At 39.1% G+C, this 19,155-nt stretch overlaps 1 protein-coding gene across 3 annotated transcripts in view; it reads right to left on the bottom strand.

Moving 5' to 3' along the window:
- Positions 1-19,155, bottom strand: part of CTNND2 (catenin delta 2) — a 550,669-nt gene that overhangs the window by 340,065 nt on the left and 191,449 nt on the right. For all 3 annotated transcript variants that reach the window (XM_088528913.1, XM_088528914.1, XM_088528912.1), the window contains exon 3: positions 9,555-9,667. In XM_088528913.1, the coding sequence (XP_088385039.1) occupies positions 9,555-9,667 (113 nt within the window). The remainder of the gene's footprint in view (positions 1-9,554; positions 9,668-19,155) is intronic.

The raw sequence follows: 19,155 nt of genomic DNA, 5'->3' as shown, positions 1-19,155 counted from the left end.
TGGTAATGATTTCTTCTCATTTCCTTCTTTCACATCAACTTTTGTTCTCAGTATTTTTTTAAATAACCTCTTAAATATTGAATTTTTATGCAGTGAATACCTGGGTATGCAGGCTCATACTATGCCAGTGTTGAGGCAAGTGACATAATTGTATATCACAATACTCACAACATACTCTTTATCATAGATGTATTGGCTAGATACATATTAAAATATGCATATTGTTTATTTTTTATTTAAGAATAATCTGTAGAGATTTTACCAATCCTAGATAAATTAACAAAAGTAACATTCTTCTTCAATAGAACCTAAGTCTGTTATAAATCCCCTCTAAATGTATGTAACAGGAATGTTTTATTGTGCTGCACTACCCACTAATGGAGATACAAGTTTACTAACACCGCTTTCCATAGATTTTACATAATACTCTCATAAGAAGGAAGTTAAATACGCTGCTCTTACATACTTGTCTTCTATAGACAGTTCCTATCCAATGCGAAGCTTTAGGGTAAAATTTGAGTTTTGGAATGTTACATATTTATTACTGATTTTTTTGCTTGTTAGCCATTTTTCAGTAAGTAAATAATATTATAAAGATGCTTTTGAATGCAAAACAGAAGCAAAATATTGAGGAACTTTTTTCTCTACTATTATAATATTCACAAAATAAAAAAAGCAAATCACAAATGCATACATCGTGCCCCTAAAACATACTTGCTGTTTCAGATTTATGAATTATGATGAGATCCTAAAGCGATCAAAGCTTTGGGATGGATATATATCTCTCCTTAAGACTACTGAAAGGCTCAACTCCCCAGTTCCCTAACAACTTTTAGAGTAAAAAGTAGAGCCTAACATTTAAACAGAAGAACCTTAGAGAAAACACTTCATCCTTCCCCTGCAGAAATCAACTAGAGGCTTTTCTCCCCTTCACCTTTTGCCCTTGTCTCCTCACAACTGGGTCCCTGCCTCCCTACTCAGTCTTAGCCAACTGGAGGAGGTGTTGAGTTGCTGCAAAGTCTACACAGTCCTCCTCGGACCCTAGCAATTTCATTCCATTATTCTGAGGTTTGACTGGCGCTCGCTCTGACGTTCACTCCCATTTCTACAGGAACTCTCTTAACTCAACAGTCAGTCCACAAACTGTAAGCTTCATGTTTTTAACTGAGCTTCCTTTGCTTCCTGTACCCTGCACCCTTTGAAGTCTTTCCTTTCATGACCAAGCTTCGTTGCTCTTCAGGAAGGAGCAATCTCCCCATCCCTTCTAAAGGGTCCCACCTTGTCCGGTCAATTAGAGCAACGTAAAATAATTGTGGGGAAAAAAAGAAAAATCAAAACACTGTCTCACCTCAGCTAAGTAGTCATACTCGCAGTAAAATCTGAGGAGCACTTTCAGAAAACTGACTGCATCTATTTTTCCATCTTTCTTTTCAAATATACTTGTTGATCAATTCTGCTGACAAGCTCAACCAATCGTGACTTGTTAAGCTTCATGTGCTCCCCAGTGAATATAAGCAACAATGTGTGACATAACTGTAACCTTATTCAGCTTCGAAACTACTGAGCAAACACACGCTCCAGACTGAGCTGGGAGTTTCTGGGCTGCAGCATTTGTCATCAAATGTCTATTCAAAGTCTTCTCTGCCAACTGCTGAGATACTGACCTTCTTAAAGAACACTACTTAAAAAAAATTGACTCTATTTTTTGGGTGTATTTACTTTTAATATCATGCTATTGCCTCATGTATAAAAAGAAGTATAAAAATTACAACTGGCATTCTCATAAATAACAATGTAATTTTGTCACCTTTTTTATTTCTATTCCAATATAGTTGCTGTGCATTTTTTTTTCTTTTTAAAAGTTTATTTCTAATTTGCAATTAATTTAAATTGGCCTTCCTGTATTTTAAATTTAGAAGCTTCTGAGTAGTCCTTTCATCACTAACTAAAGCAATATGAAAGTTTGACATGTTTGATTGATAGCATGTTGAGTTGATGAAGGACGAGGATGCAGTCAAAACAGCTTTCCAGTAATGAAGGTGCACGAATGTACTTGAAAATACATTATTTTCTAAATACACGTTGGCCAAACACTCATATTTAGCATACAGATAAGTTTTCTGCTATCATAGTATAATGGCAACACTGCATCTTTTTTCCTTTGGCTCTAATTTTGCTCTATGGTCCACCCTAACTACATATTTTTCCACTTTCATTTTTAATTACCATGTTTATGAGCAAAATTAAGTCATATATTCATTAGTTCAGATTACAGAGAGAGGGTTTTTTTTCTGAAATACAGGATTTTGTGTGAAACATCATAGAAGTTTAATACAACTATTATCATAATATTCATGATGAAATCATAATAAAAATCTGAAATATTTAGGTTGAAAGGGATCCTTGGGGTTATCCAGTCCAGCTCCAGCTCAAAGCAGGTGCAACAAGAGCAGATTGCTCATCACAGTGATGGCCTTGCCCAGTCACTTTTGAGTTATCTCCAGGGGCAGAAACCTACAGCCCTCTGTGCAATCCCTTTCTAGTTAAACACTAAACGTAATGGTGAAAAATGTTTTCTTCACACAATACACATCTGAGAAAAGCCTGGCCTTGTCTTCATTACCCCCTGCTTCTACCTAAACACGGGCAGCAATAAGACCTTCTTCTCTTTCTCTTCTGAAGGCTACCAACCCCAGTTCCCTCAGCCTCTTCCATATGCCACATGCTCCAGCCTCAAACCATCTTGATGACACCCCATTGGACTTGCTTCAGTATGCTGATGTCTTTCTGGAACTGAGGAGCCCAAAAGTGGACACAATATTCAAGATGTAGCCTCCTGGGTGTCAAACAGAAGGACTGAATCACTTTCCTTGACCTGCTGGATATAGTTTTGCTACTACAGCCCAGGATGAAGTTGGCTTCCTTTGCTGCAGGACACACTGGTCTTTTTGTGTAGAGCTGCTTTGTAGGCGCTTGGCCCCAGCCTGTGTTGCTGCGAGGGGTTATTCTGTCCCAGGCACAGGACTCTCATTTGTTTTGTTTTGTGAAGTTCTGGTGAGTCCATTTCTGCAGCCTCCGCAGGGATCTCTGAATAGCAGCCCTGCCCCCCTGGATACTGACCCCCAATTTGATATGGCAAATTTATGGATTGTGCACTCCCATCATCCAGATGGTTAATGAAGACATTAAATAGCTTTGGTCCTAGAGTATTGATCCCTGAAGGGCACCAGTCACTGCCTGCCAGTTGGACTTGGTACTGTGGATGACGATCCTTTAAACCCAACAGTCTACCCAATCTTCCCCCCATGTAAACCATCCATGTTGACCATGTGCAAGACATGGCTAAGGAAGCAAGGTGTTGCTAGGAAAATGACAGTCAAAGTTCTTCCTTCAACCATGAGCTAGTCCCCTCATCACAGCGAGTAATCATGTTGCTCATAAAATACAAAACCATCTTTTCCAAATTTAACTGAAAGAAGGACCAAAAATGTCCCTTTTGAAAAACATGTAGTTAGCATTGGCCACTCTATTATGCACCTTCATTTCTTCTCTGAAGAGATTTAAAAAAAAAATCATGTGTAATACAGAATACAAAAAAAAACCTAATTCTTATCTTTACACAATAGCAAAGATTACAGAGCTATAACACTAAGAGAGACAACTAACAACTAGAATTAGGTTCAATTCTGAAACACAAATTCTACAAAGTCTAGAAACTTCTGTTCTAAAGTACAAGCCTATTTCTGGTTCATATGCAGCCACACAGCAATGCTGACAGCCTTAATACCTTCCTGGTGACCGCATGCAGGTATATCTTAGCTTGTCTGCTGCTTATATTATCTGCCACACATATACACGGCATATACTACTGAGCTAGCTTAGGGTTTCTCCCTGACTTGGTGCAACGGCCGATGCTGTAGGTACTGTTTGTGCCAGCGCTGCGTGTTTCTGGCTGTGTGAAAAGCCACATGTTGTACACGTGATACACGTGATATGTGACACTATCATACATCCTTCTACAACAAGCAGCCTATATTAGACCTAACATCCACAACTGTCCAGGATAAAATCAAAAATGGATTTTATTTAACCAACACAATGAAAATTATCCCCTCCTCATGTAACTGGGCATTTCATCTATCTCTGGAATATACTCGAAATCCTAGGGATCTTAGGGATTTATCAGTTAATGATTCAATGAACACTTTTTCACAGAGTTCACAAAAATTGTATGCTTCTAAGGTAAAACAATTTCCCATTTAATGAACTGTATAATATATGTACCTCAGAGAGAACTGCATGGAATAAAGCATTTATAACGTAGGTATACTTTCCATGGAAGTCAGTAAATTAGATGATATTTTTGCTACTTTCAGAAAAATGGAAGCTCTTATACCTTCCTCTGGATGCTCAAACATATATGCCAATGTTTTCATGAAATTTTCAATAGTAAATACCAAATCAGTCCCACTAATTTAAGAGGGGGAAGAAATTCAGCTAAACGGGAAAAAAAAAAAAAAAGAAAATTGTAGGGCTTGACCAACTTATAAACTATATGTTAAAAGAAAAGTGTTGTCTACATTTGAGCTGCCTACATGGTTCAAACGGTAAGAATTCCATTTAAAAAATTGTAAATTAACAAAAGTTGCTAAAAAATTAAACAGCGATAAAAATGGAAAACAGAAACTTAAAGTTTTAAGAATGCTCAAAGCATTTGCGTGTTCATGGAGAATTACGTATGTTAGTATATAGGTAAAATGAACAGAGACTGAAGTGCTCAAAAGATAGTCAGGCATCAGTATAAATGGGAGGCACAGGTTGAAGGATGTGGCCCAGAAGGAATCAGCAGCTGAGACAGAAGGATGGAGAAGTGTTGAACATGACTAGGCTCCTCGTTGTAGTGCACGGGCAAAGCAAGCTTAGCAAGCTGCTCAGTGCTCGCCAACACGCCAGCACTGCCACATGGAAGAACACCCAAAGTTCTGCCCTAATGTAAAGTATAAATGTTTTACCCAGCTATAGCAGAGGCCACTGCTTCCCTCGCATTTCCGCAGCCAAGAACTGCTCCTGAGCATTAGGCATCCCAGTCCTTTTGGTACAATTCTTAGGGATTTCGGTACCCTAGGCCTCTAAAAGCATCTAATCATCAAGCACATAACAAGGAAAACCCACTCTGGGCATTTTTGATGCATCTCAATTGTGAGATACATTGGCACTGAATTGATGAACTGTGCTAAAGCAGCAGGGTTTCCTTGCGTGCCCAGAACCAACTCTTCAAGGTTAGTGAATCATCCTGAGCAAGAACTAAAGTGTTTGTGTCCCTTGAGCTGAGCAAGACTTTGGACAGAGGAGCTAACTCCTATTAACCGAATCTCTTCTGGACAAACTGCTATGTCCACAGGCAAAATACAGTGCAGAGATATTACTTGATATCCTAGAAACTGCAGTTCTACTAATGCAGCTTCCTATCCTTGCTACGTAGACCTGCTTCTCACTACGCCTGACCAGCCTGAGTTGTGCAGCTAGATCGGTGAGAGGTATGAAGTTTACAGCCTTGTTCCAGGGTTGGATCTGCTGTGCATTTTATTATGTAAACACATCTTACTTTCTGGATCCTGGTTTCTGTGGCAAGAAAAAGGCACACATGAGGTCTCTAATGATCCAGAACTGAACCACAAGGTTCTTTACAGCTGGATACCCAACTTCTTTTGGGCCAAGTACCAGTTTTCAAGGACAGTGCAGAAAGCCAAAATGAAACGAAATATATCAGGACTTTAGCGTGGCACTGAGATACACAATCTTAAGACACACATGAAGATTTCAGGAGACCATACACTGAAAGAGGCAAAGCTGAAAATAAGTTTCCTGATAATTCCACAATGAAATGTAGTTGACATTAAATTTCTAAGCATGTAAGTACTTTTATTTTTGCGTATCTGCACTTGGTTTAAGATGTTGGGTAAGATATGTTAAGTAAGCACCACGATAAGTTAGTTTAGCCTGACTAAAATTTCACGTTTGGACAGATGCTCCACATACTACTCTTAGATACTCGATTACTAACAGACACAAGTAATAAAAATAAAAAAGAAAAAAATCCTTTCAGATATTTTGAATGAATTGTTTCCAAGTGGTAAAAAAAGAAACTTTCCAGTATTAAAATATGCTGATTACAATCAGTCCAGTTTGATTATTCCTTAATAAGGAAGAGCATCTGAATAATAACCCTAGATGTCATCAAGCAATGGTGACATCATTGCAGGAAATATATTCACTTCTATTGAAGACTTACAGGTAGAATCACTTTAAATACGACAGCATTTAAAATACATGCTGTATACACGTTTGTTTTAAGAAGCTATTCACCTATAAAGGCCTATAATGATAGTTATAGCTTCTCATTTTGGTTTGTGTTCTGCCTGAAAGCATGTTTAAAAAAATGTATTCTTGCATTCAGAGATTATTATAAAAAAAATAAAAACTTTTAAATTAGGAGGATTTTTTAAGCTAACCTATATCTAAAACAAATAAAACTATTTCATTTACTCAGAGGTAGTAAGGAAACCTCTGGTTTCAAGGAAAAGTCACTTTCTTCCACCAAAATGCTCCAACCAGTATAATTGCAGAAAGAAAAGCCCTCTGCTGATTTTAAAATCGTGCTTTGTAGCAGCAAGATGCTGCTCTGCTGCTTACAAAGAGGAAGCGCAGATTGTGCTCCCTCTTTCCCAGGAAATTCCATTTGCTCCTTCGGCACCACTGGAGGTGGCATAATCCCTCCGTACTGGAAGAAGCGTTACTGTCTGCTGCAGTTACAATCCCACCATTACCTCGTTGGCACCTCTAAAATTGTTGTTGTGCAAAACAGCCCCCATCATATGCACATTCCTTAGGGTTTTATTGTTGTTGTTGTTGCAGTTTTATAGTCGCTGCAGTCCTCTAATGATTTCCATCTTATACATACTTGCCAGTAAAGGCTTTGCACGCTTTTCCAAGTAGGTGAAAAATGTCTGAATTTTTCAGGGTTTCATCATCCAATTTATCAAACCTTAAGATTATGCCTTCCTGCCTCCTATGCCTTTTCTTTCTTGCTGCTTCCTTTTCAAGGCCTGTTCCTAGAACCAATTAACCAACCTCTCCTCTGCAAAATACTTTTTTTTTCCCCCCCCCTCATTTCATTCTTTGTGGCAGGAGGCAGGCAAGAAGGGAAGAAGGGTAGCCTATCCTTCCTCTTAAGCCCACTTTCCTGGCATTCTCCCAATACGCTGCTCCAGTGACAACTACCCCTCTCAGGAGCTGCTGGCTGCCACTCTTCCCAGAGCCAGGCCGTTCCCTACGGATGGGGAGAGTGAAGCGGGCAGCGTGCACCCCGGCACAGCGGCTCCAAGACCCCAAAGGACAAGCCCCACCACACTCAGTGTACAGCTTCCTACAAGGAAGCCTGGGGAGGGAGAGGCAGGCGGCTCTCTCCCGCTCCTGGGCAGCTTGGACATCCATCGGACCCAGCTCTGTGGTTGGGAGAGTGAGCGCCAGGCACAGATAGCCAAAGCGCCGCGCGATGGCTGCTCTTGCAGCCAGCAGATACAAATGACCATGAGCCTAGGTATCCATCCTCCATTTACAGATAGAGAGAAGTTCTATTAAAAATATGACAGATAGAGATTTTGAAATCCAGATGGTTTCTTCAGATGGTACCAGCTTCCCCAAATAGTGGGCCGAGAAGAAACTGTACATCCTAAGCCCTTTCGGCTCTCATTCCTTAGCTGTAAATCTCCTCTTCTGATCATCCCTGCCCCTTTTCCCCAAACCAGTGATCGGTCTCACAGGGAGGTTGCCATCATGTTCAGGTTCAGATTTGGGAGCAATAAATAATCTTCCCAGGAAGAAGCAGGGTGAAATTTTCTTTTTTTTTTTTTTTCTTTTTTTTCCCCCTTTCACATGAATGAGAAGAAAATAAAATTATTTTTAACCTCAAAAATCATCTGTTCCTTAAGTAAGAGTTCAAATAACAGACTTAAACTGCATATTTAAAACCATCCGCATCACTTGCTTTTTTTTTTTTTTTTTTTTTTTGCCTGAAATCCAGTTTTGAAAGGATGGAACCAAATAAAATTTAAACGTTGACATGAAGTCATGCTACATTAATTATGTTCTATGGCTTTTTACAATGAATCTTCACTGAACCTGAATCTATAATCTCAAAGGAATTAGGTTTAAAGTAATGTAGAAATGCACTTAAGTAACAAGTATAATACTGTAGTGCCTTGCAAAAAAGCTACCTAATAAGCATTTAAAGAACTCTAAGCAATATGGTCTCGCTAATGTTAATATAATTTTCATATAAATCTCATTGGTAGAAAAGAATATATAGCATGCATTAAGATGCTTTTCACTTTAGGAAATCAATTCTCAACTGATTCATAATTAAATCAACTTTATGGACAGATTCTGCTGAACTAATGAAGGATTCTCCTGTCTTCTGCTGTTTTAATTGAACTGTTACTTTCACCATTTTTGTTTCATCTTTGGCATTCTACTCAGCAATTATTTCCTACATTTCTTAGAAAACAGTCGTATATTTGATTGAGGATTGAATTGCATGAACTAAGAAAAAACTTCATACAGTAGTCACAGATATTTTTGTTCTTTTTCTACTAATACCACCTAACACTTTACTAAGCTCAGCATATCATGCTTCATCTTGTATATTAGAAAGATATCACACTTATTGTGGAAAAAGAAGTTGTTTCCATTCAGTGTCTAATTTTTATATAAAGTGATGCTGAGCTGGCTTTCTCAGCTGAGCTGGTGAAGCAGGAATACAATACATATTTTTTTCTTCTGGATCCTTGAAACTGAAACAATATCAGCCTTCATTTATTATGTTCACCAGAGAAAACAAATTAACTACCATCAAAAGCTAAAAACTACAAAATCTTTATTCCCAACCAAGGTGTCCAGAGATGAGCTTCCTTTTGTTACAACACTTTCTTAAAAGAATCCTATCATCATCCAACCACTGTGCCAGAACAACTTAATTTAAGAAAGCCAGGCTTCAAAAAAGAGGGAGAGTCCTACTTTATCATTACATTTTGATGCAAGATCAGCACAAGCTTTACATAATTATACTGCATATGCATCTGAAATGATCTCTAAAGCTTTTAATGCTTTGAATGATAGAATGATAAGAAAACTTATCACATACTTATCAACACATTTCCTCAAATATGAAGCTAAAAATCTTTTGGTTGAAAATGGTAGTTGCATAGGTAGTGGGAAAGGGAGCTTTGGTTATTAATTGAATATTACGGCAAGTCAATGAATTGCAGATGTGACTACCATTTTGTTAGTGGATAAATCACATAGCAGATTGCACAGAAATTCATCTTTTGGTTGAAACATCCTGTAAAAAAAAATGGGTCAAAATGCAAATTTGCAAACTCTATTAAAAGCTCTTGCTCCCTCACGTATAATTCTTGACAAGAAGATGATCAATACAATTTGTTCTCCATGTTAATTCATTACCGGAGCAAAGAAATTAGCAATTCGTACATTACCTAATGCTGCTCATGCTTCCAGTTTCTGATCCAAGCTTACATCTCTCCAGCTGGCTAGCTACAATCTGACGTTCAGCCTCAAGTTCTCGAGTCAGTCTCTCAAACTGCAGTTCCTGAAACAAAAGAATGGAACCATTCATTTTGACTTCTCTTAACCTTAAGAAGGAATTTCAGTAAATGAAATAATTTGACAAGAACTGTTAGCACATTATCTTGTGTGACAAGCTTTTTTTGGTTTAACACAATCACAACCCCAACATTTTGAGTCAACATCTATTCTCTCTAATGGTCTGTGTTTCAGAATGAAGCGTGTACCAGGAATCTGGAACGTTCCAGATACGTTAAACAATGTAGGCATCAAAAACACCAGAATTATTTGCAGTTCACACAGGCCTTTCAGCAGCATACAAATGTGCTTTTAACATACTGATCTAAATATACAACCTCACAAAGAACAATTTTTATTAGTTAAAAAACATTTAAAGTTCGGCAGAGGATCATGTGGTGATGAAAGCTTCTGCACTCAAAAAAAAAATCATAGTATAGATTAGCGAATTACACTTAATTGAAAGCATATTGCTAATTTTAATGCTAATTTTAATGATGTACAGGAGGGAAACTTTTTCACAAAAGCTACATTTAAAATCCTGCTACTAATTGAATGTATTTGCCTTTATTCTGACAGGAAAGCCAAATCAGCCCCATGAGATAAGATTTATCCACAGAGCTCTTATAAGTACCTCCAAAGAGCTTTCCTTTCGATGCACAAGAGGCTTTTTTTTTTTAATAAAAATGAAAAAACAAACAAACAAAATAAAACCCACAAGCCAAGTAAAATCTTAGCTATTCCCCGAAGAACTGCATTTCCCAGGTATGGCATCAGTACTTTCATCAAATACAAAATAAAAAACGTTTCTAGGGAACTAAGCTTACTGCAAATTTGCCCAACATTGTTGCCTTTCATTTTAGTCATGGTTACTTTAAACCATTTCCAAACAGTCTCTTGCTTCTTTATGGAAAACACTGCTTTCTGAGTTGCTGGGTATTTTGAAGGCTGAATGAGAAATATTTTGGGAATCCACTTGCTAAACTATTCTTGTTTTCACACAAATGCACCCATTATCTCTTTCTTTTCTTTCTTGGAACTGCTCATTCCAAGCAGTAACAAACTAACCTAGCACTATTGCTGAAAGCAATTATTTATATAAACTTTAGAATAATTGTAGCTATAATCCTGCCTGCTGTCTTTCAAAATAATAATAAAAAACTAAAAACTAAAAAAAAAAGGAAAGCTATTGTGTGACTAATCGCACAACAGCTTTCCTTTTTTTAAAAAAAAAATATATATATATATATATTTAGTTATTCCCTGAGACTGACACGTTCCATGCAGCCAGCTACACAAAACTCCTTGCAAGGAAAGGGAGAAGTCCCAGCAGACACTCCTGGCACTAACTGCCATGCACAGGGATGAGAGCCCCAGTTGCCCTGCACAAAAAGGTCTCCCAGTAAGGAGCGGGAGAGAGTCTGCGATGAACTCTGGGGAAACGCTTGGCTTAGCAGCCACACCGGCTCTGGAAACGATGCGATTCCAGCCCTCACCTGCCATAAGCACCACTGAGAAACTCAGCACTTGAAAGAAAGGAAGAAATAAGGAGGTAGGGGGAATTCAAAAGTCTTCCTCCCGTTTACTCCCTAAAACATCTGACTGAGAAGCTAAGGGTAAATGGAGACAGTAAATTTCTCTGAGCTCTGAAACCTGGAAAATTTTGACTGAGATGAAAGAAAGAAATGGCTGGGGGTTGCTTTACCCTATTCAACAGGATCATTCCCCTTTCTTTCTAAAACTATTGGCACAGAATAATTTTTGTCCCACGCTAAAGACACAGGGGATATAGAAAAAAGACAGTGTATGCTTAAAAGGGCACTGACTATTTTACAGAGCCAACTTGATTCTGTATTCATTATTCCAAGTAAGACTACCCAAAATATGAGGAAACCATCAAAAGAAACAAACTGATGAAAAGAGCAAAACAAAAAGTAACATCACTGCCTCCTGAATGCTAATGACGCACCAGTAATCACAGCTAATACTGTTCTCTGCACATGCTTTTGTAGTACTCAAAAATACCTTTTTTCGTTGTTGTTTGTAGATAACAAAAATAAAAATCACCTAATCATCAAAGTTATTTTAGATATGCCTACTTCACACAGGGTATTTGTGTGCTTTCCTAGGAGAATCAATTGTCTGAAAAGCTGAAAAGGCTGTTAATCAACTTTCCAAGAATTGCTACTGAAACCCAGGCCTGATTTGGATAAAATAATACAGTTACTGCAGAAAGGATTGTGGTACAAATGTTATTAAAGTTTTGAAGAACATAAAATCCCACTGGGATAGAATTTGCTATACTAACACGCTTACATCAAACCATGTAAGTGCTGAGAAATACTGAGAATATTGAATACAAAACAGAAACAAATAGACCCTTAGGTTCACTTTCAAAACAATAAAAGAAGAAAAAGCTTTAACAGCTATTCTCTTCCACAGCACATTAGTATGCCCTATGACAACAATGATACTGATGCACATTTAGAAGCTTAGCACATTTTTTCATCAATTTAGCATCACTTCTTGTACCAGGTGGTTTAAGTCAGGTATGGTTTTTGTAATGGCCTAAGAGAGGGCACTTCTTTTCCGTCTGCCTAATGAGAATATGCAGGCCTCCTCGTAACTCTGCCAGAAAAGCATAAACATGAAGGACTCGGAAACTAACCCTGTGACAGCCCATATTACTTGTCTTCTCTCAGACAGACAAGGGTTGCTCATCCTGCACTTTGACTCCAGCAGGTGCATAACAACCACACTCCATTCCTGGTTTGTCCATTCTATTCCAGTCCAACTAAATGAAAAATGCCCCAAAGCTTATTTTATCGAAATACATCCAAATTAAACTTTTTTTTTGTCTTCGGTTTTTCTTTTATTTTAGTTTTTCTTTTTTTTTCTTTTTGTTTCTCTGTTGCTGGTGTTTTCTATCTTCTCATATAATTTGTCAGTTTTACCTACCAACAGTTTGATTATCCTGGCTGACTGTTTGCTGGGTACCTGCCTTTCCCAGCTGACGCCCTATCTCATGATTACATGTTTCCAGAACAGTTTTTTTCCTCATAATTCTGCTCTTCAAAAAATGCTTGTATACTCTTGCCTTTGTGAGCATATTTCATGACTCATCCTTCACTAATCTCTTCCGGTGCCTCTATACAAATTGCTACTCAGGCAAATCCCCTAAAGTGACAGATAAAAGCAGCCACTCTCTTTCTCTAGACAGTTGGTTCCTATTGATTCCTAATGTTTTCTGTTTTCACTGGTCCCACATTATTCAATCCTGCTCTGCATAGATCACTGGAAAGGGAACTTCACTCTTCAAGCAAGAAGCAGTGATATGCTGAATTAGTTAAAAATCTAGAGAAGGTCACCACTAGTGTTCTCATTAACGGCTGCCATTTTTCTCCATTCAGGCACCATTCAGAAATTAGAGATGGAAGAAGAGAGATGAAATGCAGGGGATTAGGGGGAGTTCTACTATGTTTTTCTCAAAAACATCTTTTACATTAAATTTAATTAAAAAAAAAAGTGAGACATTCCTCCATATGATGACAAAGGTCATCAGGTCCAGAGGTAGCCCCTAGATGAAAGAAAAAAGGAAGGCCTGAAGTAAGAGTAGGCGTGAAGGCAAGAGTCTCCCATTGCTCTGTATCACTAATCTTTAGCAGAGAAACAAAACAAAACAAAAAAGCTTCGTTATCTTTGTTTGGGAAGCAGTTGGAATGAATAATATTTGAATAGATCTATATATCTAGATTTCATGTGGCTGTCACTATACAAGAAAACAGAAATTAGAACTAGTATTTACTCGTTTGTCACAAAATAATCACCAAACTTGATTCCATCATTTGTCCTATTATTTGCTCTGTTTACAAACATTTTTCACCATCTCATGCCACATGTTATCATCACCTTACAATATTCACAGACACAGAATGGTTGAGGTTGGAAGGGACCTCTGGAGACCATCTAGTCCATCCCCCTGCTCAGGCAGGGTCACCAAGAGCATATTGTACAGCATCACATCTGGGCAGGTTTTGAAGACTCTACAACCTCTCTGGGGAGCCTGATTCAGTGCTTTGTCACCGCCACAGTCATGAAGTTTTGCCTCATATTTAGGCAGAACTTCCTGTGTTTCAGTTTGTAGCCATTGCCTCTTGTCCTAACCCTTGGCAAGCACTGAAATGAGTCCAGCCCAATCCTTGACACCCTCCCTGTGCATTTAATCAGCGCGTACACTGATGAGATCCCCTCTTAGTCTTCTTCACGCTGAACAGGCGTAGCTCTCTGAGCCTTTCCTCATAGGAGAGATGCTCCAGTCCCCTAAACATTTCCTTAATCCTACGCTGGAGTCTTCCAGTGGCTCCAGGTCTCTCTCGTGCTGTGGAGGCCAGGAGTGGGCAGAGCACTCCACTTGTGGCCTCACCAGGGCTGCATAAAGGCCCCCTCCATGTGGTGACCACACTCTTCCTGATGCACCCCAGAAGCCCATTGGCCTTCTTGGCCACCAGGACACTGTGTTGGCTCATGGTCAACTTGTTGACACCTAGGATGCCCATGTCCTTTACTGGAAACACGCCTTCCAGCAGATCAAGCCACAGCCTCAGGGGACATTTGAAGTCCCTCATGAGAACCAGGGCCCGCTGGTGAGGCCACTTCCATCTGTCTTTAGAAGGCCTCAACTTCCTCTCCCTGATCAGGTGCGTGCAGTAATTACACACACCAGTATCACCCATGTTAGCCTACCCTTTTATCCTCACCCGTAAGTTCTCACTCTTCATCCACCACTAGGCAGAGCCCCGTATATTCCAGTCGCTCTCTCATGTAAAGAACAACTCAACTATCTCACCTGTCTGGCCTGTCTTTTGTAAAACTGTAAGAGACTGTTTTGGATTGTGTTTGTCTCAACATTGCTGCCATACCATTTAGGGCTTCTTGACCTAGACATCCCAACTATCAGCTTGAGATGTCTTATCTCTATACAATTTATGCCTTGGCATCCCGTTTCGGGTAAGACTGGGATATCTTATCTGCATACAATTTATGACTTCTTGGCCTTGGCATGCTGCTTCTGGGAGGACTGTGGTATCAGCTCCAGGTGTTTTATCTCCATGAGCACGAGACCCAAACAATGCTCAGCAGTGTCTACAGAGCAGCACTTGCCCTTGAGTTCGGTGAAGAGGAGCAACAGAGCATGCAGAAAGTAGGCAGACTCTTCACGAACAGGGACATAAAAGGAGCACGTACTTCTTCCCCCCTGCCCCAGGGTGCAGAACATCACCTGCACCGAGGTGTGTGCAGAACATCATCCACACTGAGACACCTGTACCTGCACCAAAGTGGAGCCAACGACACTTAGCTGGACTGGTGGTAACTATAATCTTGCTGCATCTCTCCCGATTGCTTGCTTTTCTTTCTTTTTCTCTTCTTCTTCTCTCTGTCCATCGTGCTTATGAGAATAAAGCTTACATGGTTGTATGGCATTTGACCCCGTTTGTGTCTTAGTCTTGCTCTTGGGATCATATTGAAACCTCCCGCGACAGTGGATCGGGACAAAAACACATGTAGCCAGCATTGCACTCATGCAAGCTAATATTTATCTGAATTAAGCTAAGACGAACAGCAAAATTAAAAACAAATTCCCACTCACTGGCTAGGCAAACATGTTATCAAGACAATTGCACAATGAAGGACTGCAGAAACTGCATTTCAACATCTAAATTAATTTGACCTTTATTTAAGTAAGGTTAAGCCAAATGCAGCTTCACGGATGGTACTGCAGAGACCAATGATGCCAAAGCAAGTGCGCATGCAAGGCTGAAATAAACAGTCTGACAGTCCTTAGCACTTAACAACAGGATCTGTGTGGGAGTGTGAAGCTAACAGAAAGAGCAGAGATAGTGATGAAGGGAATTCAGAGAAGTCAGTCAAGAGAGCAGCTTGGCAAGGGAGGAGCTTCATGGTAACTTCATCAAATTGCTTCAAAGTGCTAAAAAGAGTGTCTGCTAGGACCTGAACAACTTATTTTTAAAAACAGTATTTGTCCTCTATCAACCTTTATAGCAAAGGTGTTCGTTAGTCGTTAGAGGATAACTGCAGTTTGATATTTGCCTTTTCAGTGTGTGCGTTTCAAGTGCTACTCTTTGCAGCCACTAAAGCTTCAAGCATTAAGGAGGGCTCAAGCTAGGTCCTATGTTTCAGATGTCCAGAAACTAAACAAGTTTAGTGGAAATCTCCACAGTCTTTAGACATATTATGAAGTTCTGAACTTAGAACACTCCAGATAGTAGGTTGTTGATTACAGCTTTATGTCCGCAAAAAGGATTTTCTTGAATCATTTGAATGTTAGGAGGAATAAAACAGGTGTAAAAACCTCTGACTGATGTTTAGAGCTGATCCTAGTTTATTCCATCCCTTACAGTCTTGCAGCAGTCTTTATCAGTTGCAGAGAGATATATATTGATGTCAAGCAAAAGACAAGGCTAAATTACTAAAAATGGTAAAAAGCAAGAGATTTTTTTTAAAAAAAGCCTGATCCTAGGGGATTTACTGTATTCCCAAGATTCTTAAGGTATATCGTCTAAAGGAAAAAATACAAGTGTGTAGCTTTGGACTGCAAATACGTCATACAAAAACAAAGCGCTGCACTGATGATCATTTGAATCTTCAAGCAGAGCCAAACAGCAGCACTGAGGTAGGGTTGCGAATCCCTGGTGAGATGAATACAGAAAGTTGATTATGGTTATGCAGATAAATAAAAGGCCTCCTGGATTGAATCCTTTCAAAGAAACATCTTAAAAACTTTGAACTTCCTAAAGTGCGTAAGTTGTAGAAATGTACGATGTTGGTTTTATCCTTTTTTGCCTATTAAACAAGGAAAAATGCATCATGATGTCAAGTATGTTTACACTGTTATGCATATGCAAAGACATCACACTTAATGGCATAGACAGCATTCCTATAAACTCTGAATTAAGTCATTACTTAACATGGTGTTGGCAACAAATTCCTCTTACTCAAGGAAATCATACTGGACAGCCATGAAAGCATCTGTAAATGAGACACCTATTTCTCAGTGGACAACATCAAAGTCTAAAGAAGCTAGATTTAGCAGAAAACCAGGAACAGCCTTTGACATAAACCTGAGCTGACTGTCCTTTCTGTATCTAGAACGCAAACAGAATGTCTTGATGCTTTCCAACATGTTAAAAACAGTACTAACAATGTCCCAGTGAACCTGATAGTGAATGCTGTTCAGGACCTTCAAAAATGCTCCTTGGAACATGCCATTGTATCATTCAAGTTTCTCTATTTGCTCCAATCTTGGACTGTGTTTTGATTCATGCTGTTCTTAACCTTTTTCCATGAAGCATTTCATTTCTCCTCTTCGCTGAATAAAATGAGGACAAGGGGAATAGCTCAGAAAAGATTAACAATCTTTTGGAGGAGCAGAGGGCGGCAAAATCAAAAACTTAATGGTGGACATGGTTTTGAGGGATGTTAATGAAAGAAAAGATCAGAAAGATCAAAAGAAAATATCTTTACTAGCTATGACTGTATTCATGAACATTTTCATCCAGCTGCAGGTGGTGCCACACTGGTGTCATAGTAATTCCTATGTTGGAGGGCAAGATTACCACTTAAGGAGACCCCAAGAAGTAGGAGGAATAGGCCAAGGGGAACATCATGAAGTAGGAAAGGCAAATGGAAAGTCCTGCATAGGGGATGGAATTATAGCACGTACCAGTAGAGGCTGCAGCCTTACTGCAGGGAGCATCTTCACAGAAAGATCTCCTAGACAAGAAGTACTATGCCCAGCCCGGGCTATTTCCAATGAGAATGAAATCAAAAGTAGTCAGTTGCCTGTCTCCCTTCTTAAGGTCCCTGCCCTCTTCCTCCGTGAGCTACAAGCAAGCTTTGCTCTCCGAGGGCGTACTGCCCAACTGTCTGGACTTCGATTTCTAGGGAAATTGCATTATTTCTTCTCCAATACAATCACCAAAGTTATTCAAATCATCTCTATTTCTGTTACAAATTGCCTAGTTCTTTCTCATCCCATTTTTTTTCCTTCTGTGTTTTGTATTCAGCTTTAGTCTTTGCTTAGTTCCCTCCTTCCTTTTTCTTCTCAGTAGTTTCTGCCTCCCTTGCCAATACTCTCAACAGTTTCTCACAAACCCTCACTGCTACCTCCCAGCCAGACTACTTAAGTCCCCAAAGTACTGAAATGCAAGTAAAACCCTCAGTAGTTCTAATCCTATCCTAACACAAAGAACTTTCTAATCTCATACCTTTGTTTCTCCTCCTTTTGAACAGCAGTGTAAGGAGCATACAAGATAAACTGACTTTCTAACTCACCAGCTTTGACTTGCTGTAGAGCTTATTAACTGTAAAGCTCAGTGTGGTAGCAAACAAAACCTCAGAGACAGTGCAGATTCTCCAAGCAGAGCAAAATCAGCAGGGCTGGAGTTTTGGAGCAGATCCTGACTCCTAAGTGCTGCATATCCCCAAGCTTGTAATTCCTGTTTGCCTCTCCATCATCCAGGCACAAATCTAAGGGAGATGCAGGCAGGAAGATAATGCTATTTGGGGGAACAGATTTTTTTGATGTAGCTGGAAGATGCAGCTTTGATGTAGCTGCTTTATTATGATGTTTAAGGTAACTGCACAGTTGTAAAAAGCTTAGAAAGAGAAATAATACTGTTTCATTAAACTGGCATATGAAATGAATAGAAAACTGAGAAAATTTTTGATTCTGAAAATACATTTGGTTTCTAACTTTCCTTTCTTCTCTGCTGGTGGTTTGATTTGTGATTAGATGGGAGTTACACCAAGGTAGTAGCACAAGTGTGTGCAAAAGAACAACACATACGGATATCAATAACAGATAATACTTTCCATGCAGTCCTTCTATATTTAGAGATTTAAAGTCATCCTGTTCATGGGATTCTCCAGTTCCCCAATTATACTCAGGTCTCTCTTCCACTACCTTAAAGTTACAGGTCATCCTAGGCATTGCTTGTAGATGGAGAGCTATTGTAATAAATCATTAGCTTTATTCCTTCCCAGAATGAGCTGAGAAGCTAGACATAGCTAGTCCCTTTCTCTTCTGCCTCCACTGGAGAATCATTCCAGTGAGTAATAAACTCTTGTCTTTTCTTGCCTCCCAAGAGACTTATCTCTCCATTAGTTCACAGACTGCCAGTGCAGCCTGTCGAAGAACAGTTTTGAAGTTTTCCTTGAATTAATCAGGATACAAGATTTAATTATTGCCCTGTGTAGCTATTAAAGAGACACAAAATGTCTTAATCATTAAAATGTTAGTAAATGGATGCAAAAGATATTTATCAGAACAAGATAGGCTTATTACTTTTAAGGGCAATTTACTGAATGCAACCTAGTTTCTGTATCATTTTGTTTTTCTTTTCTTACAGTTAATAACACAGAAGTTTGATTTTTCTCGCAGAATTCAGCTTGCTTACACTGGCTAAACATGGCTTC

This window comes from Tinamus guttatus, unplaced genomic scaffold, assembly GCF_059628265.1.
Source record: "Tinamus guttatus ecotype Peru unplaced genomic scaffold, ASM5962826v1 Tinamus_guttatus_pri_ptg000315l, whole genome shotgun sequence".
Classification (NCBI taxonomy): Eukaryota; Metazoa; Chordata; class Aves; order Tinamiformes; family Tinamidae; genus Tinamus; species Tinamus guttatus.
Note: the sequence above shows the minus strand (reverse complement) of the source record. Positions and strands in the feature narration are given on the sequence as shown.